Source organism: Doryrhamphus excisus, chromosome 7 (genome assembly GCF_030265055.1).
Source record: "Doryrhamphus excisus isolate RoL2022-K1 chromosome 7, RoL_Dexc_1.0, whole genome shotgun sequence".
NCBI lineage: Eukaryota > Metazoa > Chordata > Actinopteri > Syngnathiformes > Syngnathidae > Doryrhamphus > Doryrhamphus excisus.
In genome coordinates this window covers 3,111,429-3,138,229 of record NC_080472.1, presented here as the reverse complement: position 1 = coordinate 3,138,229, position 26,801 = coordinate 3,111,429, and the positions used below count along the sequence as shown (strand labels likewise).

The following is a 26,801-nucleotide window of genomic DNA, read 5'->3' as shown; positions in this document are numbered from 1 at the left end:
GAGTGGCTAATTAACCTAGCATGTTTTTGGAATGTGGGAGGAAACCGGAGTACCCGGAAAAAACCCACGCATGTACGGGGAGAACATGCAAACTCCACACAGAGATGGGATTGAACTCGGGTCTCCTAGCCGTGAGGCCTACGCGCTAACCACTCCTCCGCCGTGCAGCCCGTCAAAATATATTGATAAAAATAATATCAATTTCTCTTTGCCGCTAATGACTAAAAGTGCAGTACAATCGGTCTAATTGTCCTATTGTGGTTAAAGAGCACGTCTGTGTTCTTTGCAATGTAACGTAACCTTCTAAAGTGAGCTTGTGTAAAGCATCTCTGTCTAAACTCACAGTCTGACAGCTTCTGAGGCTTTTAGTCTTGCAAGTGAATTATTGTCCGACTTACAATAGCAATGTTTTATTCATTTTACTGGCAAATAGAAGAGAGATTGAAAGAGAAAGCAATCCCACACAACACAAGGCCAACATAAATACCCAACAGAAATGGAAAAATGCATTGTCTGGTACACAGCAGTACATACCGTACGTACACGCCTACACTACACAAGTCGCTCGTCAGTGAAAGTCTTGAATTGGTTTGCGGTATAATCCGACCCGATTGTTGCTGACTGCTGATAAAGTCTAAACTATCTAGAATGAAATGATGGCTATCGTGTTCCCTGTCTTGAAGACATTAACACACCAAACTCCAACTTGCTTTTTTTTTTGTTTAATATGGAATTATGGGCTGTGGTTAGCACACACCCCTGGTTTAAGGTTTTTTATTTTTATAATGTACCTCGTACCGAAGTACAAGGTGATATGAGCATCCAATGCCATAATGGGTACCATAGTAAGTGTCAATATAGTGATATATATAGCACATCATGACTATGTAATTATGAATGTAAATGACATGATTGCGACCCAGTTGAGTCGCTGCTCTACAATCTAACTGACAATTCCAGCATTGTTTCAACCTATAAAGCTCATATTCTTACACAACTAAACTACTTCTTGTATTTTCTTTGCTAACCGCCAGCTTTCAGTAGTTATTTTTGATAACAAAGCACCGTTCAGGACCAGTCAGTTCGTTGTTGTCCTGAATGAGGCCCACAACTGTTGTGTCGTCCATGTACGTCAGGATGCGGCCGCTGCCGTATCTGGGGGCGACAGTCATGGGTCGTCGGGGTAAACAACAGGGGGCTGAGAACACATCCCTGGGGTGAGCCGGTGTTCGGGGAGATGACACCGGATGTGTTGATGATTTTTTATTTTTTATTTATTTATTTATTTTTCAGTTTTTATTTTGTATTATTTATTTTTTATTTTTTTATTTTTTATTTTTTTGTTTTCATTTTTTTTTTATTTTTTATTTTTATTTTTTTTTGTTTTCATTTTTTTTTTTTTTTATTTTTTTTTTTTTATTTTTCATTTTTTATTTTTTATTTTTTATTACACGGGAGCCAGGCAACGACATTTCGTTGGCAATTTCACTGCTGTGTTATTGTGCAATGACAATAAAGAAAGTCTACCTTTATAAAGTAAAAATAAATAAAGTTTATTTTTTTAGGAGGGAGGAGGACGATGGGGCCCGGTGACGTCTCTTCCCAAGTGCTACTGCGGCTGTTCAGCTTCATCTCCCTGGTGATGACCCTCAACCCAGATGATCCCAACGTGTGCAGCCACTGGGAGAGGTCAGTTTCCCACATCTGAGTCTCTGAATGTTGAAAATGGAGTAACTCCGCTCCAAATAATGCGGCCAAGTAATGGATGCCGCGCCACAAATCGCCGGCTGTCGGTTATCAGGCAAAAGGTTTGTAAATTCTCCGTGATGGTAATATGACTGCTTGAGCGGTCTCATCGCTCGGGGGAATAAAATCACCGTGCAAATTCTGATGAGGGCAACACTGAGTGCAGATGCTGTGATCCATGACCTTCCCGTGTAATCAGCAGGAACTGAGGATCATTTTCACTTTTTTTTATTAAAGATGAGATCCGATGATGTTTGGCCCCGACAACAAACCGAGTATTAATATGACAGCTTCAGTACTTCCTTAAATATTACATTTGCTGTGATTTACTACGTTGTTTCCCATCTCAGCACACAACTATGATGGATTTATGGAGCGCTATGCTGGGATTTGTACCTCTACTATCATTGTATGAATGGAATGAATTTCAAAGAAATATTGCTTTTTTTATTATTATTTTTATTAACAGTGTGTCCTAAGAGTTCAAAATCGATTCATTTTGTTCTGGTACATTTTCTGTCAGTTTTTATTTATTTATTTTCTTTTTAGCAAACCCTGCCAGATGAGAAGTCCTTGAATTAGACGCTGAAGGTTCTGCTGTGCAAAGCTCTTTTGATGATCTGATAATTACAGCGGCTTTCACGTGGAAAAAGCCGTTTGAGGTGCACCACCGTCCTGACGTTGGGTATCTGCTGTTCTTCTAGTTACGCCGTGACTGTCCAGGAGTCTTATGCTCATCCCTTCGACCAGGTCTACTACACCCGATGCACCGACATCCTCAACTGGTTCAAATGCACCAGGCACAGGTACGAACAGCCGTAGAAACGCTTCTGAGTATCTTTTTTGTCAGGTTCAAACTCCTGTGACGTTTGTAAAAACACTTAAATATAGAAATACAGAAGAGACAGACAATAATAGTTAAAAGCAACCCAACAGTCACCCTCATGCTCCTATTACCCAATATAGTAGTGGTAATCACGAGAAAATAAACCATCCATCCATTTTCTATACAGCTTATCCTCACCACAACCTTCTAAATATGGATTTTAACATTATTAGAGGCCTCCAGACATGAAATAGCAACCCTACAGTCACCCTTATGCTCCTATTACCCAATATAGTAGTGATAATCAGAGAAAATAAACCATCCATCCATTTTCTATACAGCTTATCCTCACTACAACCTTCTAAATATGGATTTTAACGTTATTAGAGGCCTCCAGACGTGAAATAGCAACCCTACAGTCACCCGTATGCTCCTATTACCCAATATAGTAGTGATAATCAGAGAAAATAAACCATCCATCCATTTTCTATACAGCTTATCCTCACTACAACCTTCTAAATATGGATTTTAACGTTATTAGAGGCCTCCAGACATGAAATAGCAACCCTACAGTCACCCTTATGCTCCTATTGCCCAATATAGTAGTGATAATCAGAGGAAATAAACCATCCATCCATTTTCTATACCATGACTTTTATTGCAGGGTACATTCATACATGCCATGGAACTCTAAAAAAGGTCCAAAATGGCCACCCATGTCCAAAGAATGAATACATTCCGAATGCCACCCTCACCTTGCGCGTGCCTCCAAGTCGGTGAGCGATCCTTCAGGGACAAAGTGAGGAGAGGGAAACCACATACCCGGTGACATGCCACTCCACTTTGAGTAAGAGTTATTCTCTTTCGGGGGTCCCGACTACATGGTCGTGCAACTCTAATTCACAAGCTGTGTGAATATGTGAGAGTAATTACTTTCATTATTATTTTATGAGTTCTTATCTTGCACACATTCTTACACGATTAACATGAACATCTGCAGGGTCGCTGTTGGCGCATTCCAGGCACCTCCAGGACCTGGGGGTCGCTGGGGGTCTCTGATCAGGGTCACGGGAACCCTCCTCCTTCAGCACATTCAAGCACTTTCTATTGTCTAAGCGAATGGACATAAGGGTGATAACTAACGTTATATTCATTCTATCTACATTTTATTCTAACACAAACCGGGGTAAACTTTTTGACGTTAACTGAAAACAAGCGAAAACAAACAATGCTAACTGAGGTTCCACTGTATTAGCAAGCTGCTAACAAGGACGTTTTGTGATAAAAATACATTAATAACACAGTTATTAGCGGAATGTATTAAAAACATGACAAGACATGTTACGCAACATGTCGTATACTAACTTGAAAATGTACGCAAACCGAGGCAAACTTTTTGACATTAAGTGAAAACAAACAATGCTAACTGAGGTACCACTGTATCAGCAAGCTGCTAACAAGGACGTTTTGTCATAAAATTAAGAACACGACAAGACATGTTACGCAACATGTCGTATACTAACTTGAAAATGTACGCAAACCGGGGCAAACTTTTTGACGTTAACTAAAAAACAAGTGAAAACAAACAATGCTAACTGAGGTTCCACTGTATTAGCAAGCTGCTAACAAGGACGTTTTGTCATAAAAATACATGAATAACACAGTTGCGGAATGTATAAAAAACACGACAAGACATGTTACGCAACATGTCGTATACTAACTTGAAAATGTACGCAAACCGAGGCAAACTTTTTGACGTTAACTGAAAACAAGCGAAAACAAACAATGCTAACTGAGGTACCACTGCTAACAAGGATGTTTTGTGATAAAAATACATTAATAACACAGTTGTGGAATGTACTAAAAACACAACAAGATGCGCAACATGTCGTATATTAACTTGAAAATGTACGCAAACCGAGGCAAACTTTTTGACGTTAACTGAAAACAAGTGAAAACAAACAATGCTAACTGAGGTTCCACTGTATTAGCAAGCTGCTAACAAGGACGTTTTGTCATAAAAATACATTAATAACACAGTTGCAGAATGTATTAAAAACACCACAAGACATGTTACGCAACATGTCGTATACTAACTTGAAAATGTACGCAAACCGAGGCAAACTTTTTGACGTTAACTAAAAAACAAGTGAAAACAAACAATGCTAACTGAGGTTCCACTGTATTAGCAAGCTGCTAACAAGGACGTTTTGTCATAAAAATACATTAATAACACAGTTATTAGCGGAATGTATTAAAAACACGACAAGACATGTTACGCAACATGTTGTATACTAACTTGAAAATGTACGCAAACCGAGGCAAACTTTTTGACGTTAACTGAAAACAATTGAACACAAACAATGCTAACTGAGGTACCACTGTATTAGCAAGCTGCTAACAAGGGCATTTTGTATAAAAATACATGAATAACACAGTTGCGGAATGTATTAAAAATACGACAAGACATGTTACGCAACATGTCGTATACTAACTTGAAAATGTACGCAAACCGAGGCAAACTTTTTGACGTTAACTGAAAACAATTGAACACAAACAATGCTAACTGAGGTACCACTGTATTAGCAAGCTGCTAACAAGGACGTTTTGTCATAAAAATACATTAATAATACAGTTGCGGAATGTATTAAAAACACGACAAGACATGTTACGCAACATGTCGTATACTAACTTGAAAATGTACGCAAACAAGTGAAAACTGACAATGCTAACTGAGGTACCACTGTATTAGCAAGCTGCTAACAAGGACGTTTTGTGATAAAAATACATTAAAAACACAGTTGCGGAATGTATTAAAACACCACAAGATGCGCAACATGTCGTATATTAACTTGAAAATGTACGCAAACCGAGGCAAACTTTTTGACATTAAGTGAAAACAAACAATGCTAACTGAGGTTCCACTGTATAAGCAAGCTGCTAACAAGGACGTTTTGTCATAAAAATACATGAATAACACAGTTGCGTAATGTATTAAAAACACGACAAGACATGTTACGCAACATGTCGTATACTAACTTGAAAATGTACGCAAACAGAGACAAACTTTTTGACATTAAGTGAAAACAAACAATGCTAACTGAGGTACCACTGTATTAGCAAGCTGCTAACAAGGACGTTTTGTCATAAAATTAAGAACACGACAAGACATGTTACGCGAATGTATTAAAACACCACAAGATGCGCAACATGTCGTATACTAACTTGAAAATGTACGCAAACCAAGGCAAACTTTTTGACATTCACTGAAAACAAGCGAAAACAAACAATGCTAACTGAGGTTCCACTGTATTAGCAAGCTGCTAACAAGGACGTTTTGTGATAAAAATACATTAATAACACAGTTATTAGCGGAATGTATTAAAAACACGACAAGACATGTTACGCAACATGTTGTATACTAACTTGAAAATGTACGCAAACCGAGGCAAACTTTTTGACATTAAGTGAAAACAAACAATGCTAACTGAGGTTCTACTGTATTAGCAAGCTGCTAACAAGGACGTTTTGTCATAAAAATACATGAATAACACAGTTGCGGAATGTATAAAAAACACGACAAGACATGTTACGCAACATGTCGTATACTAACTTGAAAATGTACGCAAACCGAGGCAAACTTTTGACGTTCACTGAAAACAAGTGAAAACAAACAATGCTAACTGAGGTACCACTATATAAGCAAGCCGCTAACAAGGACGTTTTGTCATAAAAATACATTAAAAACACGACAAGACATGTTGCGCAAACCAGAACGCAAACCGGGGCCAATTTTTTTTTTACGTTAACTGAAAACAACCGAAAACAAACAATGCTAACTGAGGTTCTACTGTATTTAAAAAAAACATGTAAAAAGATCCACAACTTATTCAGGAAAAGTCAGATATAAATAAGATGCCATGTCAGATATGAAAAATGGACATCAATAAATCCATCCCGTGCTGGTACGTATATTATGTGTGCTGTATATGGTACAGTACTACTGTAAGCACTACTGTAAGTACGACAAGCAGACACTCACTGCAGTCTCCCACTAACACTTGCGGTGATGCGGCCATTTTGATGAAGGACTGTCAGCGTATTGGCTTTAATGAGCACATTAAGCTTTATAGCCACCGGTTAAGCTCCTTCAGCTAAGCGCTGAGTCATTGAACTTAAGGGAGAAAATGGCAGAAAACGCCAACGTCCTTGAGTGAGCAGGAGAGATCCCCCCCCCCCCCCGACACTGAAGCCACTCTCGTCTTTTCCAAAGATGATAGATTTCATCGCCGTTTTTTTTTATGGGAATTTCATCGGACGTCATCCTGAATATATTAGATTCGCCGCTTTAAATGTTGATTCGGTTAAGTCGGTCGGGGTTGATTAGCCTTTTAATGTTGCCAGGAAGTCACGACTATAAGAGACGCGTCGTATCTGATACCATAAGATTGGAGAATTTCATTCATACCGACTTTTACTGTACTTATATGGCTAAATCGGGGGTCTCAAACTTGCGGCCCGCGGGCCAAATGCGGCACGCGAGACGCCAGTTTGAGGCCCCCCACCTTGATACCAAAGTTTACTGTCGAAATGACACCTTAAAGCTGTGTGCACACCGGACACAATTAACATGATTTTACCCCGCCCATACTGTTACCCCACCCTGTTACCCCGCACTGTTTTTGCTTCGGATTAGCAATGAAGCTAAAGGCTAATGACGCTGGGTACAAATAAATGCAGGAAATGATTTGGAATAAAAGGGAAACATGTTGTTAAAGTTACGACGCTGCTCCCAGACGGAACTGAGTACCATGCTAACGATGCTAATTGGGTCAAATTATGAAGTTTCATTAATGTTCATGTTAAAGGTTAAATAACTGTTAATACTGTACATTTCAATCTGAAAAAAAACATTTCTCTACCAACTGTATGTCGTTTCTTACGTTTTTCTTATTTGCTGTTTTATTATTATTTCATTACTGATTGATTGATTTATTGTTTTTATTCTTAATTTATTTATTTTAATCTTATTTTGTGTATAGAAAAATAAAAAAATGTGGAAAACCGGAACCAAAGTACTGAAAAAGTGTAGGGTCTCGCAGAAGCAAAAGCATTGAAGATAGTTTTTTTATTTTATTTTTTTCCAGTTTTTAATAAATCCGTTTTTTTGTTTTTTTTTTTTGAAAACCTGATGCGGCCCGGCTTCACCCAGAACCTAGCTCCGGTGGCCCCCAGGTAAATTGAGTTTGAGACCCCTGGTCTAAATGAACTCCGATGTCAGCCACAGTCTACAACAACACACAAAGAATATGTCAAATACAATCGTAAAATAATAAAATACAAAATAAAAGCATAATAAAAAGAGAGCAACTACTTACTTTTATCCCCGAGGTTGTCTTCTCAGGCCTTTCTACCTTTTAAATGTAAGAATCTCCTTGCAACAACTCACCCAATCCATGACCCGACTAGCATTTATTAGCATGAAATAATCATAATCCTTCATTCATTTTCACTTCCACGGTGAAGGCTTTCCTTTTCTTTGTTGCGCTGCCGTTTGGAAGAGATTGTGAAAAGGAAAACTGCACTTTTTGGATTTTTTTTCCCCCATTATTAAAAAGCTAGATTTGGAGTTGCACCTGAAAAGTATACTTGTTGTATACTTGCACCTGCAGCCATAGAATGAATGAATTTGCCGTCCAGATTGTTGCGGTGGCAGGTAGACGGAGGGCAAAAACCCTCCCAGTGCTCCTGCGCCCAATGAGTGATGATGCTTTGTAGAACAGTGACAAGCAAGCAGAGGGATGTTGGTTAGCCTCCAGGTATGTGTTGGGGACAAACACGGTTCATATTGTTGTACTTTTCCATGTTACTACTTTGAAAAAATATTAGTATTTGTCATTTATGGATTATACACAATCTGTGTTTTAAGGTTAGCTACGTAGGAGCAATGTTTGAAATCAAACTTAGCTTATTGCAGTGAAACTCTTGTAAATCTTCGACAGTAATCTAGTTGATTACTATTTAAAATGTCACAACACTTAAAGTTACAGTAACATTTTTTGTTTATGGGCGTGAATTGGTTCCAGACCCGACCCGTGATCAGTGAATTTCCACAAAGTACGATTCCTTATTTTATAAATGGAATATTTTCATAATCAAAGTATACTAAACATGTGTACGGCCTTCTAAATGCGGTTTCTAATATTATTAGAGAGCTCTACAAATGAAGTAACATCCCTATAGTCATAAAAATTGTGGAAAACCGGAACCAAAGTACTGAAAAAGTGTAGGGTCTCGCAGAAGCAAAAGCATTGAAGATAGTTTTTTTTTTAATTGATTTTTTTTTCCAGTTAGCTACGTAGGAGCAATTTTTATTTTTCTATACACAAAATAAGATAAAAAATAAATAAATAAATAAAGACAATAAATCAGTCATGTGAGTCTATTAGCTAATACAAGTGTAAAGGTGACTATAGGGATGTTACTTCATTTGTAGAGCTCTCTAATAATGTTAGAAACCGCATTTAGAAGGTCGTATACATGTTTAGTATGCTTTGATTATAAAAATATTTATAAAATAAGGAATCGTACTTTGTGGAAATTCACTGATCACGGGTCGGGTCTGGAACCAATTCACGCCCATAAACAAAAATGTTACTGTAACTTTAAGTGTTGTGACATTTTAAATAGTAATCAACTAGATTACTGTAGAAGAGTTTTAACGTCGATTTACAAGAGTTTCACTGCAATAAGTCACCAAAAACGACACGTATGATTTCAAACATTGCCCGACCGTGATGAGTGAATTTCCACAAAGTACGATTCCTTATTTTATAAATGGAATATTTTCATCATCAGAGTATACTAAACATGTGTACGACCTTCTATAATGCGGTTTCTAACATTATTAGAGAGCTCTACAAATGAAGTAACATCCCTATAGTCACCTTTACACTTGTATTAGCTAATAGACTCACATGACTGATTTATTGTCTTTATTCTTAATTTGTTGATTTATTTATTTTTATCTTATTTTGTGTATTTTTTTAATTAGTGCCTTTTTTTTAGTTTTTTTTTTTAATTGATTTTTTTTGCAGTTAGCTACGTAGGAGCAATTTTTATTTTTCTATACACAAAATAAGATAAAAAATAAATAAATAAACAAATTACGAATAAAGACAATAAATCAGTCATGTGAGTCTATTAGCTAATACAAGTGTAAAGGTGACTATAGGGATGTTACTTCATTTGTAGAGCTCTCTAATAATGTTAGAAACCGCATTTATTTTATATTTTATATATATATATTTTCATCATCAGAGTATACTAAACATGTGTACGACCTTCTAAATGCGGTTTCTAACATTATTAGAGAGCTCTACAAATGAAGTAACATCCCTATAGTCACCTTTACACTTGTATTAGCTAATAGACTCACATGACTGATTTATTGTCTTTATTCTTAATTTGTTTATTTATTTATTTTTATCTTATTTTGTGTATTTTTTTAATTAGTGCCTTTTTTTTTAGTTTTTTTTTTTTAATTGATTTTTTTTTCCAGTTAGCTACATAGGAGCAATTTTTATTTTTCTATTCTGGCCTCTCTGACTTTATCTCCAAGGCCTCTAACACGTAATAATATCTCTGATGTACTCGTTCCTGATCCTATCCATCCTGGTCACTCCCATTGAGAACCTCAGCATCCTCATCTCTGCTACCTCCAGTTCTGCTTCCTGTCTTTTCCTGTCGCAAACATCCGTGTCTGACCTCACCTGTCAGCCTGTCCATCACCACAGCAAACAGGAAGGGGCTCAGACCTGATCCCTGATGCACTCCCACTTGTACAACACTGTAATGTAACGTATTGAGTATTGATTGTCGGTGCTGTTTACCAGAGCGTGTGCCTGCGTTCTCACCGTGTGCAGGATCAGCTACAAGACGGCCTACCGAAGAGGCGTGAGGACCATGTACCGACGCCGCTCCCAGTGCTGTCCGGGTTTCTACGAAAGTGCAGACCTGTGTGTTCGTAAGTCGGGTCCCCCTTTTGCATGTGCTTTCGTGACCTAGCGGCATATTCTAAAATGAAATAAGTCATTATTAATGAGCTGTATTGTGACACGTGACAGTGATTTATGCTAGTTCTGTCAATAACGGCAGCATCGATACAGCGACAACACGTACGCTCTTGTCGGGGATGGCTGCGTCTTCCAGCACAAGACGTAAAAAAGACGCCGACTCTTGTTGAGTCTTTGTAGCGAAATTGAGAACTACGTATCCACTCTTCCGTCTGTGAACGCGTCCCGTCCGCGAGATAAAAGTTAGCTCAAATACAGTAAACCTGGGATATATCGGATTCAATTGTTCCCACTGGTTTTGTCCGATATAAGCGAAATCCGTTATATGCGTATACCGGAAAATGTCCGTTTTACGCATATATCGGATTTATATCCGGTATATGCGTAAATCGGGTTTTATCGGATTTCATCCTTTTATATTTGTCCTAAATCTGGAGCCAGGAGAAAGACAATAGCCAGTGACATCAATTAGCAGATTAGCATAACGATGCGGCCATCCGATATATGCCAGGGAAATTTCATGGAAATGCATTGGAACGGGACTGGAGATTTTGTCCGAAATAGGCGAAATCCGTTATAAAAAATCCGATATATGCAATGAATTTTTATTGGAAATGCATTACAGAAAAATCGCTTCTTTTTTTATCTGTCCGTTGTGAGCGAATTTCCGATATATCCGAGTCTGATATATCCGAGGTTTACTGTAATAATATTAGGAAACTGTTGCCGTTTTTTTTTAAAATTGTTTTTGTGAGGCTATAGTGTCAAAATAGGTATTTTTCTTATGAGGTCCGTTGTTAGCTAGCTCATATCAACTCATTTTCTTGCGCAAGAATGCACAGAAAAGGGAAAGAAATATGAGTACGTGTTTCATATAAGGATTGTGAATAGGCAAAATTCCGAAAAAAAGTGCACTGTAACACCGCTATTGCTCATATAATACTTTATAATACTTTCTAATTTTGACTTTATTCTTTTCCAAAGAAAAAGGGAAGACATAATTACAGCGTTGGCTTAAGAAGATTCTCTTCATCCTCCAATCTCCTGTCTTTATCTCATGGCTACTGATGCATTTCCCCCCCAGTCCAGCAAAATAAATCAATTATTCACTCTAGATGGTAAATTCTATAGAGCCGTGCTGCTTTTTCATAAGTGAATGGCTTGGCCCGGGGGTGGGGGGTGTGGGGGGGGCGGATGGTAAAGAGGTGCACATTGTGTGTCTTTATTCAGCATCTGCTTGTAAACAACTTAATTTGATTCTCCTGCTGGACTTGGACAAATAACCTGCGAGTTCATTGTGCAATGTTGCGCACACACACACACACACACACACACGTAGATGCACACACACTCGCTATATCTTGTGCTTTGAATGGCGGTTGTGACCTAGCGTGCGATACACAGAACATGGCTGCCGGCTTTGCCAAACATGAATGACTCGGGACAGGTCCTTTGTTGTCCCGCCCCACATGCTCAACAAGAGCTAATTGAAAGGTTCCTCTCTTCCACAGAAGAAAGCTGCTGGTGGTGGCCTGGCTTTCCAATTTTCCGAGATTTTTTTTTATTTTTTTGCAGCATTTTCATCTCGTTTATGTCTAACATTTTATTTCTTGAAGGATAAAATTGACAGACTTGACTCCAAAGTTGGAAGAGGCCGTTTATTATTGTTTCCGTGCAGGACAGTGCCCTTCTGCACAAATGTCTCACATATCAACTCAATTGTTGTACTTAATATACAGTGGAACCTTGGTTAGCGTCATTTGTTACAAAAGGTTCGACTCCGATTCAATTATTCATTCATTTTTCTACCGCTTATCCTTATGCTGGAGCCTATCCCAGCTGTCTGGCTGTACACAGAGACGGCCGAGGGTGGGGTAAGACAAAATAAGAAGCCAAAAAGTTACCACTTCCACACAAAATAAGAGGAGAACTCATTCATTCATTCGTTTTCTACCACTTTTCCACCGCTTATCCTTATGCTGGAGCCTATCCCAGCTGTCTGGCTGTACACAGAGACGGCCGAGGGTGGGGTAAGACAAAATAAGAAGCCAAAAAGTTACCACTTCCACACAAAATAAGAGGAGAACTCATTCATTCGTTCGTTTTCTACCACTTTTCCTCACGAGGGTCGCAGGGTTGCTGGAGCCTATCCTATCCTGGGAGGAAACCGGAGTACCCGGAGAAAACCCACGCATGCACGGGGAGAACATGCAAACTCCACACAGAGATGGCCGAGGGCGGAATCGAACCCGGGTCTCCTAGCAGCGAGGCCTGTGTGCTAACCACTCGTCCGCAGTGTATTAATAGCTGTTCTTCTCAATTGGGGCAGATTTTTTTTGTTGCCCCACCCCCCGATTTGAAATACTAGAGAGACTGCCCCCCACCCCCCACCCCCCAGGAGGACCCCTGCCCCACTATTTGAGAAGCACTGGTGTACAGTATGCATGTTCTCCCCGTGCATGTGTGGGTTTTCTCCGGGTACTCCGGTTTCCTCCCACATTCCAAAAACATGCTAGGTTAATTAGCCACTCCAAATTGTCCATAGGTATGAATGTGAGTGTGAATGGTTGTTTGTCTATATGTGCCCTGTGATTGGCTGGCCACCGGTCCAGGGTGTACCCCGCCTCTCGCCCGAAGACAGCTGGGATAGGCTCCAGCACCCCCCGCGACCCTCGTGAGGAAAAGCGGTAGAAAATGAATGAATGAATGAACGGTGTACAGTAACCAAAACATGTACTTAAACCAAGCTCCTCACTGTCTTTTATGGTGATTCCAGCTTGTGTTCACATCCTTGTTGTTTACTATCCCAAAGTTTATGATCTCAGATGAGGATACAAACATAGGTTGACAAAATATTACAACGATGCAGTACAGCAAGCACAATAGTGGAGACGCTGTGCCGTTCCCGCTGTCGATAGATGGACGCATTAATAACTCGGGAACTCGAACCCCTCAACCACAATAAGGTGACGTGCAACATGCTACGATCCGCAACGAGAGTCACTGAGCAGGAAATTGGAACGGATAAGTCGTTGGCTGCAACTGTTGTATGAAGAACTCTGCTATCAGTGACAGACGTATTTTTTACATAAAAAAACAAAAACATATACACCTCATTCTTTATTCGGTCCAATTCAAGCTAGCTTCGTCTGTCACTGTCACTCAGAAGGCAAAGCAAGATAAATATCGCATCATATCAACAGCGACGGAAGAGCAAAAAGTCTCCAAGCTGTCAGCCTGTCGCCTCCCTGCGCACCTCCTGTACTTCCTGAATGATGCAGTACTCATCGTTTGATGTACAAGCGATCCTTGTAAAATGATAGGAAAAGTTCAACCTGTCGGATTTGACCAAGTTGTGACGCTTCCTTTCATCTTTGCAGTATTTTAGTTTGAAGTGGGGTGGCTTTTTCATTCAAATGACACGCATACAATATTTACTTTTTTTGACAATCTTTGACTTTATATTAAAATACCAACTCATTTAGTGCAGTCGAGGTTTCGGTCAGGACGACCAAAAAAAATTTTTTTGACACGCGACTTTTTGTTTTGGGATAGAATTTGTGTTACGGTTTTATCATTTGGGTCCGAATCTTAAATACTAAGGACAGCCAGCCGGCGACACTTTATAATTAAAAAGGGGAACTGCCATTGTTTTTGGAATTGTACCCATCATTCACAATCTTTTTTCACAATCAATCCCATTTCTGTGCATTATAACACCAGAAAACTAGTTAATATAAGCTAGCTAACAATGCACGTCATTGGGACACACCTATTTCCATGACAAAAAAAACCTCCAATAGCATTTTATCGTTTCATACACATACTGTGATCACACAAGAACAAGTACTTTGATGCTAACTTGTAATACTTACAGTATCTTGCTGTATTTTGATGATTTAAAATTAAAAAAAAACTTCTTTTCTCGCAGTATTGATCCTCCAAGTAGGATTCCTTATTCATTGTGTTGTACTTCCTGTACTTCCTACAATGGGTACCGTTTAATCAGGGTATCTTTACTGACACTTTGTGACCAGTGTACAATACTACATCCAGTATAAACAGTATGTACTTGAATGCGTCTTCTGAAAGCCTGATATATTGTTTGTATTGTCTAAGCGAAAATACAACCAATACGTACCAGATACATGTACAATATGTCTTGATTGTGGGGCTGCGTGGTGGTTGAGTGGTTAGACCCGAGTTCAATTCCACCCTCGGCCATCTTCCATGTGGAGTTTGCATGTTCTCCACGTGCATGCGTGGGTTTTCTCCGGGTACTCCGGTTTCCTCCCACATTCCAAAAACATGCTAGGTTAATTAGCGGCTCCAAATTGTCCATAGGTATGAATGTGAGTGTGAATGGTTGTTTGTCTATGTGTGCCCTGTGATTGGCTGGGATAGGCTCCAGCACCCCCGCGATGGAGGATTAGTGGTAGAAAATGAAAGAATGAATGTTTTTATTGTGTTAAAACGAGATTGATGGTTACTAACATACATACGCTGTACCGTCTCTGCATTTCAGCCTTGTGTACCGAGGAGTGTGCCCACGGTCGGTGCGTCTCTCCGGACACTTGCCAGTGTGAGCCGGGCTGGGGCGGACTGGACTGCTCCAGTGGTGAGTTCAAATGTTCTACCGATAAAGGAAGCTCTGAGGTTGGGGTTTTACCCTTCGCCAAGGAGCCTAATGTTTGTAGAAACAGTCTTCACTGCAGTCATTAGGATACCCCAGGGGTGGGCAAACTTTTTGACTCACGGGCCGCATGAATTTAACAAAATTGACGGGGGGGGATTATGTAGTATTTTACACGTAACTGTCCATTTTTACACCTATATTTTTACACATATTTTACATGTAAAAGTGTCATGCAATCTGCTATATGTGCACTTTGAAATCATTTATTTGATGTAAAGTGTGTTATAAATGTATTATTATTATTATTATTGTTTTATTAGAATTATTATTATTATTAGTTATAGTAATGTTATTATATTATTATTATTATTTTGTTATAATAATAATATTACTGCCATTATTATATTAATATTATTAACAACAATATTAATATAATAGTAGTATTATTATCATTATTTGTATTACTATTATTGTGCTTGTGCTCCTTTTTCCAGGAGTATTTTGTAATATTACTACCATTATTATATTAATATTATTAACAACAATATTAATATAATAGTAGTATTATTATCATTATTGACAACATTATTATTATTATTATTATTAGAATTATTTAGTTATAGTAATGTTATTATATTATTATTATTATTATTTTGTTATAATAATAATATTACTGCCATTATATTAATATTATTAACAACAATATTAATATAATAGTAGTATTATTATCATTATTTGTATTACTATTATTGTGCTTGTGCTCCTTTTTCCAGGAGTATTTTGTAATATTACTACCATTATTATATTAATATTATTAACAACAATATTAATATAATAGTAGTATTATTATCATTATTTACATTAGTATTATTATTATTATTAGAATTATTTAGTTATAGTAATGTTATTATATTATTATTATTATTATTTTGTTATAATAATAATATTACTGCCATTATTATATTAATATTATTAACAACAATATTAATATAATAGTAGTATTATTATCATTATTTGTATTACTATTATTGTGCTTGTGCTCCTTTTTCCAGGAGTATTTTGTAATATTACTACCATTATTATATTAATATTATTAACAACAATATTAATATAATAGTAGTATTATTATCATTATTGACAACATTATTATTATTATTATTATTATTATTATTATTATTATTATTATTATGTGCTTGTGTTCCTTTTTCCAGGAGTATTTTGTAAACAACAGACCACATCAAATAACGAAATTGATAAAGCAGCTACCTCGACCATCAAAAAATTGGCCCAAGCCACGATGCCAGGTTATGTGTTGAGTTTAAATGAAATACTTTGGGGAAAAAACAGGCGGGCCATATTGAAACACTTGGCGGGCCGGATGTGGCCCCCGGGCCGTAGTTTGCCCACCCCTGGGATACCCCATTCCGATCATTTAGATTGGTGACTAAATACTTTTGGTAATATGGTGTATTTGGTTCCGCGGACGTTAAATCAATATGAATTCAACATGGCGGCGTAACGCTATGAAAGGTAACGCTATGAAAGGTAACGCTATCTGACATCTGGGAAGCAAAAAGAATCAAATATCCTCTGAAACGTGACTGCAGATTATTACACCGTAGCAGGAAGTCTCGTCCTCGTCACGTTTCAATATTACAATACGTTATTTGTTTATGACCTCTGCTGCATTGTAGCGAGGGCGCCTCGTCGCTCCTGTGGCGATATCGAACTCAGCACCTCAGCACATCGCAGCTACATTGTCCGCTTGCTCTCATCACAATGAGCCAATACATCTTGGAGTCTCTTATAGATTTGTTTGTTTACTAATATTCCCTGTTGGGGCGAAAGGAGTACTACCTCATTAGTTTACATACAGTCGGTAGGGGCGGTACATATAGGGGCGGTACATATATGACACTGGATGTTCATTGGTGGGCAACACTCACCACCGCTTGATTTTAGACCAGCTAACTGGAGGATTGTGACGGGAACGTTCATGACTTTACTGATGAGTCACTCACTGAAGCGAATCTGGTACTCGATTCATTTGAGTCACTTGTCCGAGCTGTTGGTGATTCATTCATTCATTTTCTACTGCTTATCCTCACAAGAGTCGCGGGGGTGCTGGAGCCTATCCCAGCTGTCTTCGGGGCGAGAGGCGGGGTACACTCTGGACTGGTGGCCAGCCAATCCCAGGGCACATATAGACAAACAACCATTCACACTCACATTCATACCTATGGACAATTTGGAGTGGCTAATTAACCTAGCATGTTTTTGGAATGTGGGAGGAAACCGGAGTACCCGGAGAAAACCGGGTATAAACATGCAAACTCCACACAGAGATGCCCGAGCGGGGAATCAAACCTTGGTCTCCTAGCTATGTGGCCTGCGCGCTAACCACGTTCCACCATTGCGAGTTAGTATGATTCCTTATTCATAAATATAATATTTCCATAGTTAAACCTAAACATTATTAGAGACCTGAAGGCATGAAATAACACCCCTATAGTCACATTGACACTACAAATTATCCAAAAAAAGTGGACATAATAGGCGTCGCTAATTAACCTAGCATGTTTTTGGAATGTGGGAGAAAACCGGAGTACCCGGAGAAAACCGGCTATAAACATGCAAACGCCACACAGAGATGCCCGAGCGGGGAATCAAACCTGGGTCTCCTAGCTACGTGACCTGCGCGCTAACCACGTTCCACCATTGCGCGTTAGTATGATTCCTTATTTATAAATAGAATATTTTCATAGTTAAAACTAAACATTATTAGAGACCTGAAGGCATGAAATAGCACCCCTATAGTCACATTGACACTACAAATTATCCAAAAAAGTGGACATAATAGGAGTTACCAATTAACCTAGCATGTTTTTGGAATGTGGGAGGAAACCGGAGTACCGGGAGAAAACCGGCTATAAACATACAAACTCCACACAGAGATGCTCAAGCGGGGAATCAAACCTCGGTCTCCTAGCTACGTGGCCTGCGCGCTAACCACGTTCCACCAATGCGCGTTAGTATGATTCCTTATTTATGAATAGAATATTTTCATAGTTAACAATAAACATTATTAGAGACCTGAAGGCATGAAATAACACCCCTATAGTCACATTGATTAGCCTGCAGAACTTCCACGGGTCTACTTTGGTCTGCTGGACACGAGAAGTGTGGGGGGGGGGGGGGGGTGAAGCAATGAGAGGAAGCGTCTCTTTGAAAGACGAGCATCAAATCATGCAAACTATGACGGCCATGATGCTGTAAAGACGGCGAAGATGATCACAAACGATAAGATAACGAGAAAGGAAGCACAAGGAATAAAACGGCTAATTTGCAGAGTGAATCATTTCTACTGAAGATAGTAAAACCGGGATTGTTTTTTTTTTTTTTTAAATTTATTTTGTACTTCTGAGGACACAAACGTTCAGTCTTGATGTGCATGCAATTTTGATCAATTGCTACGATAAAATTAATCTTCATTTTTAAGGCTTTCAAGGCCAGACATGGAAGTAAATAAATGTGAGAAAAAGATTAAATGAAGAAAATCGATTATAAGATACTTTTATTTTGTTGGAAATTTGCTTTTTGGTACAAAACCCATTTAATTTACCCGGTATCCATTCATTCATTTTCTACCGCTTATCCTCACAAGGGTCACGGGGGTGCTGGAGCCTATCCCAGCTGTCTTCAGGTGAAGACCCAGGACTGGTGGCCATTCGCTAACAAAGCCGTATTTATGTTTTTTTTTCGTTTTAAGGAGTCGATCGTTAATGTAATATAGTTTTAGAAAACTTAATGCATACGTTTAATGTCCGTAGCTGGGAATACTTACTGTATACCATGTCTATATACTGTAGCCCAAGAACACAGTATTCCGAATGCCATGGAAAATCAGTCAAAATCAGATTCCAATTGAGTGCATCCCATAATCAGTTCCCAGTTCCACGTGTCCAAAAGGAGTAGGAAGAAGCATTCATTCATTTTCTACCGCTTTTCCTCACGAGGGTCGCGGGGGTTGCTGGAGCCTATCCCAGCTGTCTTCGGGCGAGAGGCGGGGTACACCCTGGACTGGTCACCAGCCAATCACAGGGCACATATAGACAAACAACCATTCACACTCACATTCATACCTATGGACAATTTGGAGTCCATGTTTTTGGAATGTGGGAGGAAACCGGAGTACCCGGAGAAAACCGGGTATAAACATGCAAACTCCACACAGAGATGCCCGAGCGGGGAATCAAACCCGGGTCTCCTAGCTGTGTGGCCTGCGCGCTAACCACGTCCCACCATGCGATTTAGTATGATTCCTTATTTATAAATAGAATATTTTCATAGTTAAACCTAAACATTATTAGAGACCAGAAGACATGAAATAGCACCCCTATAGTCACATTGACACTACAAATTATCCAAAAAAAGTGGACATAATAGGAGTCACCGATTAACCTAGCATGTTTTTGGAATGTGGGAGGAAACCGGAGTACCCGGAGAAAACCGGGTATAAACATGCAAACGCCACACAGAGATGCCCGAGCGGGGAATCAAACCCGGGTCTCCTCGCTGTGTGGCCTGCGCGCTAACCACGTCCCACCATGCGATTTAGTATGATTCCTTATTTATAAATAGAATATTTTTATAGTTAAACCTAAACATTATTGTGACCATAAAGGCTTGTAGGACATTGTTTGCTGTGTGTGTATGAACCGTTCATCGAGCGTAAAAACCCTCTTAAATTCTATATCAGGGGCCAAATGTGGCCCGCAGGACACTAGTTTGAGACCCCCGCTTTGATATGAAAGTTTAATGTTAGTGCGGCCCCCGCAAGTTTGATACGGATGCCGTATGGTATCATGTACCCAGAAAAAATGATTACGTTTGATTCATGTTCATGTTAAAGGTTAAATAACTGTTAATAGTTATCCTCCCTATCCGTGTGGAAGTGGTAAGTTTTTGGGGTTTTTTTTCAGAAAAAATGATTACGTTTGATTCATGTTCATGTTAAAGGTTAAATAACTGTTAATAGTTATCCTCCCTATCCGTGTGGAAGTGGTAAGTTTTTGTTTTTTTTTTCAGAAAAAATGATTACGTTTGATTCATGTTCATGTTAAAGGTTAAATAACTGTTAATAGTTATCCTCCCTATCCGTGTGGAAGTGGTAAGTTTTTGGTTTTTTTTTTCAGAAAAAATTATTACGTTTGATTAATGTTCATGTTAAAGGTTAAATAACTGTTAATAGTTATCCTCCCTATCCGTGTGGAAGTGGTAAGTTTTTGGCTATTTAAGTTGAAAGGAAATAACTTGGAGGCTACCGTTTAGGTCGCTAGCTCTCTAGTTTGCGAGTTAGCATGTGTCTCAAGACCCTGCAGTTGCGCAATACGTTGTAAATAATGTTCATGTTAAAGGTTAAATAACTGTTAATAGTTATCCTCCCTATCCGTGTGGAAGTGGTAAGTTTTTGGCTATTTTAAGTTGAAAGGAAATAACTTGAAGGCTACCGTTTAGGTGGCTAGCGGTCTAGTTTGCGAGTTAGCATGTGTCTCAAGACCCTGCAGTTGCGCAATATGTTGTAAATAAAAAGAGTATAAATGTGACTATAGTCGTGTTTTGTCATGTCTACAGGGCTCTAATAATGCTTTGTTCATTTTAAGTTTTTATGATTATTATTATATGTATTTATTACTGATTGATTGATTTTCTTTATTCTTGATTTGTTTATTTATTTTTCATCTTATTTTGTGCAGAAAAATAAGAATGAAGATATTTGAGAACAGTGGAATGTTTTATCAGAGCTTTTATTGTAGAAAATCGAAACCAAAGCAGTGAAAAAGTTTGTATATTTTTTTGTATATTTTTCATACATCATATGTTGTAGTTCAAATAAGTTGTTGTAAGTTTTTGAAAGGAGACAACTAGAGTCCGTCGTACAAAGTACGTCGTTAGCATGAATACATTAACTCTGCGTCACTCATCGTTGACATAATTAGAAAAGTGTACATCGGGGAATTTGCTGGATACGTCTACGCAACCTTTTCCTTCTCGTTGGCTTTCTTGCGCTTGTGGCAGAGTGAGTTCATGAGATGTGCTCAAGTAAATAATTGATATAGGTCCAAGAGGTTAAGTTGTCGGTACGAAGACGGGAGGATGAGCTGGAGGAAAAAGAGAAAAGTACGGGGCGAGTAAGACGTGACATGCTTGGTGAAGAGATGAGTTTTCAATCCCCACCGGTACATAAGCGGTGACTCTGCAGTCCTGAATGAGATGGGAAGGTCATCCTTCCACCGGGAGACGGGGGTGTTGGGGGGGGGGGGGTAAAGTCTGTGCGCCGAGAGGCAATCACCATAGGAAAGAAGGAACTAAGCCGCCGGGTTGAGCTGATAGGCTGCTGTTGGCTAAATAGGAGCCAAAGACCCCTGGGAAGAGTCGCTTTGGCTTTTCATGAAGATTTGTCGTATTACAAAAAGCTAACGCGGCGCACTCACCTAGCGACTCTGGTTTTATCTTCTAACTCCCATTCAAGGACTTTAGCCGCTATGTGAAAAGTTTGGAGCGGGAATGGTGTCGTACTGTAATACCGCATACGACAGGGGTGGGCAAAGTACGGCCCGGGGGCCACATCCGGCCCGCCAAGTGTTTGAATACGGCCCGCCCAATCTTTCCAAAGTATTTCATTTAAAGTCAACATACAACCTGGCATCATGGCCTGAGCCAACCTTTTGATGGTTGTATCAATTTCGTTTTTTGACATGGTCTGTTGTTTACAAATTAAAAATAATTATTCATTCATTCATTTTCTGCCGCTTTTCCTCACAAGGATCGCGGGGGGTGCTGGAGCCTATCCCAGCTGTCTTCGGGCGTAAGGCGGGGTACACCCTGGACTGGTCGCCAGCCAATCACAGGGCACATATAGACAAACAACCATTCACACTCACATTCATACCTATGGACAATTTGGAGTGGCTAATTAACCTAGCATGTTTTTGGAATGTGGGAGGAAACCGGAGTACCCGGAGAAAACCCACGCATGCACGGGGAGAACATGCAAACTCCACACAGAGATGCCCGAGGGTGGAATTGAACCCTGGTCTCCTAGCTGTGAGGTCTGCACGCTAACCCCTAGACCACCGTGCCATTTTACATAACAATAATAATTATTATTTAAATTTTATTGTAATTATTATAATATTTTATTCATTCATTCATTCATTTTCTACCGCTTTTCCTCACGAGGGTCGCGGGGGGTGCTGGAGCCTATCCCAGCTGTCTTCGGGCGTAAGGCGGGGTACACCCTAGACTGGTCGCCAGCCAATATTATTATATTAATATCATTCTGACGTATTATTATTAGTCACCTACAATCTACCGTCGCTTAACCGATGCAAAAATGGTTCCTTTGCATTCCCATAGCACTCGCTGTGTCACGTACACACAGTGTTCCCTCGCAATTTTGCTTATTTTTAACATTACATTGTGGTCTACATCCTTGTGGTGTATTAGAGCGATCTATTGATGCGTTGTTGTATTTTCTACTGCTATCTGTAGAGGGTGTTATATACTCATGTGAAAGTTGAAGACATGTCCAGTTTGTCTCAGTCTGTGTATCCAGCCACCACGGTCCCGATTGGCTCAGGGAGAACCCGCCCATTGTGTTCTGATTGGTTGTCAATCAATCTCCTTCATGCCCCACTGCAGAGTTTTCCTCTAATTGTATCATGCTACGTAGGGTGCCATTGTGGAATATTGGAAATGAATCTTTGGTTCATAGAGGACTAAAACACTCAATATGTTTTAACAAGGATACAAAAACACCACAGGCGAACTGCACCGGGACGAGACACAGTTCTTGTGTCCAAGCAATCGATCGTTAGAATTCAAACGAAATTAGAAATTTGCGTTTGAGAAAATATGTGCCTGTCTGAGAAAGTGTATTGTTAGCCCTGTTAGCCTGTTAGCCTATATAATAATTGTAAACAAATACGGTTGGCTACTTTACCACTCCACAAACCCACAATTTTTAAATGTTTATGTCTTTGTACTCAACTCGTAATGTTTTTTTCATCAAGCATTGAGATTCCGCACTTTGGTCGTCAGCTCTTGAATGCACCGCAGTGAAACACACAAACTTTGAATTTTCCAACGTCAATAACAAGGGCGACCCCACCCCGGCTGACATCGGAGCTTCTCATACGCAGATTTATTTCAACTTTTGCAACCAGAACGCCAAAATTAAGATGGCGCTAAGGAAAGCGGCAATTGATTCATTACGTAATTAAGAGGCGTGTCCCAAGACTTTGCGATTCGCCCGGAACTCGGTCACATAAGTAATGGCTGTGATTTCCAAAGTGTATCGCTGAGCTTCTCTTTAGAACGCCAGGACTTTATCAGCGTGGACGTTTGAGTCGGTTATTTGCTGTCAAACATTTCTCCTCTCTCGGAAACGCCATCAATCTTTTGTCTCAAAGGAGAGAGGGAAATGGACTGGCAACCTCACCTCGGAAACCTTTTGATTAGCCACCCCCCCCCACGATCCCACGTGAGCTCACGCCAGCCAAAACCTCACGACGGACAAGTCATTAAAGTGTAAAAAAGGACTTGCCCACTCGGCACCGCTTCCCTCTTCCTTCGCCACCAACATCTCTTGATTAATTTCCCCAAAACTTGTTTATCATCCGCTGGCGGTTTTCACCTGAGGAGACCGGCACCATAAATCCTTTTCAATCCCGCGGAGCTGATTTTGCTTTCACTCGAAAATGGGCACAAATTATTCATTGGGCTTTTTGTCTTCCACTTTGGCGCGGAGAAGTAAGTTGCCTCCCCCTTGCTGCTATGCACCCCCCCCCCCCACTAAGAAACGTGAACGCATACTTCCAATAAATATATGGTACTGATGTTGCCGACAAGTCTCTCATTTGCACAATTCAACAAGTCTGAAAAACAGGAAAAAGAACTGTTCTTATTTAATCTATGAATTATTATTTCATCTTTTATCGCCATCTCCAAAATAAAAAAAAAAACAAACCAAAGAAGATAGATAAGTAGATAATAAGAGCAGATCAAATAAGAATGAATACACACGAGTATTTACATAGAAATAAGATGGAGTGATTGAAGATAAATGAATAAATAAACGCATGGGAGTGAAACCAACTGACAGAATAGAACAGCTTGTGTTGCAGCCATGAGGAAAAAATACAATAAAGCAATAAAAATGAGGAATACAGATAAATACCACTTCCACACGAAATGGGAGTTGCAATGTCTTAATGATTTTTCGTTAAAATAACCCATCTCTCCTGCTTCTTGCTACTCTCTTAACACGTTGTTGTGATTATGAGGACTCTGGAAGAGTCTGAGTCTGGAATTGACCGCGTGTGTCGGAGCGCCAATATCAATATACACCCACCAGTCCAGGGTGTACCCCGCCTCTCGCCCGTCCCCAAGACAGCTGGGATAGGCTCCAGCACGCCCCGCGACCCTCGTGAGGATAAGCGGTAGAAAATGAATGAATGAATGATTCGGTTGAGCTGGTTTCATAATTATACCTTTTGAGTGTTAAGTTGGTGTGTGATGAGTTTAGTGTTCTCTGTAAGAACACTAACACATTCCAAAAACATGCTAGGTTAATTAGCCACTCCAAATTGTCCTTAGGTATGAATGTGAGTGTGAATGGTTGTTTGTCTATATGTGCCCTGTGATTGGCTGCACGGCCACCAGTCCAGGGTGTGCCCCGCCTCTCTCTCTCTCTCTCGTCTGAAGACAGCTGGGATAGGCTCCAGCATCCCCCACGACCCTCGTGAGGATAAGCGGTAGAAAATGAATGAATGAATGATTCGGTTGAGCTGGTTTCATAATTATACCTTTTGAGTGTTAAGTTGGTGTGTGATGAGTTTAGTGTTCTCTGTAAGAACACTAACACATTCCAAAAACATGCTAGGTTAATTAGCCACTCCAAATTGTCCTTAGGTATGAATGTGAGTGTGAATGGTTGTTTGTCTATATGTGCCCTGTGATTGGCTGCATGGCCACCAGTCCAGGGTGTACCCCGCCTCTCTCTCTCGCCCGAAGACAGCCGGGGTAGGCTCCAGCATCCCCTGCGACCCTCGTGAGGATAAGCGGTAGAAAATGAATGAATGACTGATTCGGTTGAGCTGGTTTCATAATTATACCTTTTGAGTGTTAAGTTGGTGTGTGATGAGTTTAGTGTTCTTTGTAGGAACACTAACACATTCCAAAAACATGCTAGGTTAATTAGCCACTCCAAATTGTCCATAGGTATGAATGTGAGTGTGAATGGTTGTTTGTCTATATGTGCCCTGTGATTGGCTGGCCACCAGTCCAGGGTGTACCCCGCCTCTCTCGCCAGAAGACAGCTGGGATAGGCTCCAGCATCCCCCGCGACCCTCGTGAGGATAAGCGGTAGAAAATGAATGAATGAATGATTAGGTTGAGCTGGTTTCATAATTATACCTTTTGAGTGTTAAGTTGGTGTGTGATGAGTTTAGTGTTCTTTGTAGGAACACTAACACATTCCAAAAACATGCTAGGTTAATTGGAGACTCCAAATTGTCCGTAGGTATGAATGTGAGTGTGAATGGTTGTTTGTCTATATGTGCCCTGTGATTGGCTGGCCACCAGTCCAGGGTGTACCCCGCCTCTCTCTCTCTCTCGTCTGAAGACAGCTGGGATAGGCTCCAGCATCCCCCGCGACCCTCGTGAGGATAAGCGGTAGAAAATGAATGAGTGAATGCATGATTCGGTTGAGCTGGTTTCATAATTATACCTTTTGAGTGTTAAGTTGGTGTGTGATGAGTTTAGTGTTCTCTGTAAGAACACTAACACATTCCAAAAACATGCTAGGTTAATTAGCCACTCCAAATTGTCCTTAGGTATGAATGTGAGTGTGAATGGTTGTTTGTCTATATGTGCCCTGTGATTGGCTGCATGGCCACCAGTCCAGGGTGTACCCCGCCTCTCTCTCTCTCGTCTGAAGACAGCTGGGATAGGCTCCAGCATCCCCCGCGACCCTCGTGAGGATAAGCGGTAGAAAATGAATGAATGAATGAATGATTCGGTTGAGCTGGTTTCATAATTATACCTTTTGAGTGTTAAGTTGGTGTGTGATGAGTTTAGTGTTCTCTGTAAGAACACTAACACATTCCAAAAACATGCTAGGTTAATTAGCCACTCCAAATTGTCCATGGGTATGAATGTGAGTGTGAATGGTTGTTTGTCTATATGTGCCCTGTGATTGGCTGGCCACCAGTCCAGGGTGTGCCCCACCTCTCTCTCTCTCGTCTGAAGACAGCTGGGATAGGCTCCAGCATCCCCCGTGACCCTCGTGAGGATAAGCGGTAGAAAATGAATGAATGAATGATTCGGTTGAGCTGGTTTCATAATTATACCTTTTGAGTGTTAAGTTGGTGTGTGATGAGTTTAGTGTTCTCTGTAAGAACACTAACACATTCCAAAAACATGCTAGGTTAATTAGCGACTCCAAATTGTCCAT

At 39.8% G+C, this 26,801-nt stretch overlaps 1 protein-coding gene across 1 annotated transcript in view; it reads left to right on the top strand.

Moving 5' to 3' along the window:
• Positions 1 to 26,801, top strand: part of LOC131132286 (multiple epidermal growth factor-like domains protein 11) — a 104,891-nt gene that overhangs the window by 26,530 nt on the left and 51,560 nt on the right. Inside the window, 4 exon segments of the mRNA XM_058077780.1 lie at positions 1,566 to 1,689; positions 2,451 to 2,552; positions 10,498 to 10,598; positions 15,173 to 15,265. Of these exon segments, the coding sequence (XP_057933763.1) occupies positions 1,580 to 1,689; positions 2,451 to 2,552; positions 10,498 to 10,598; positions 15,173 to 15,265 (406 nt within the window). The 5' untranslated portion in view covers positions 1,566 to 1,579.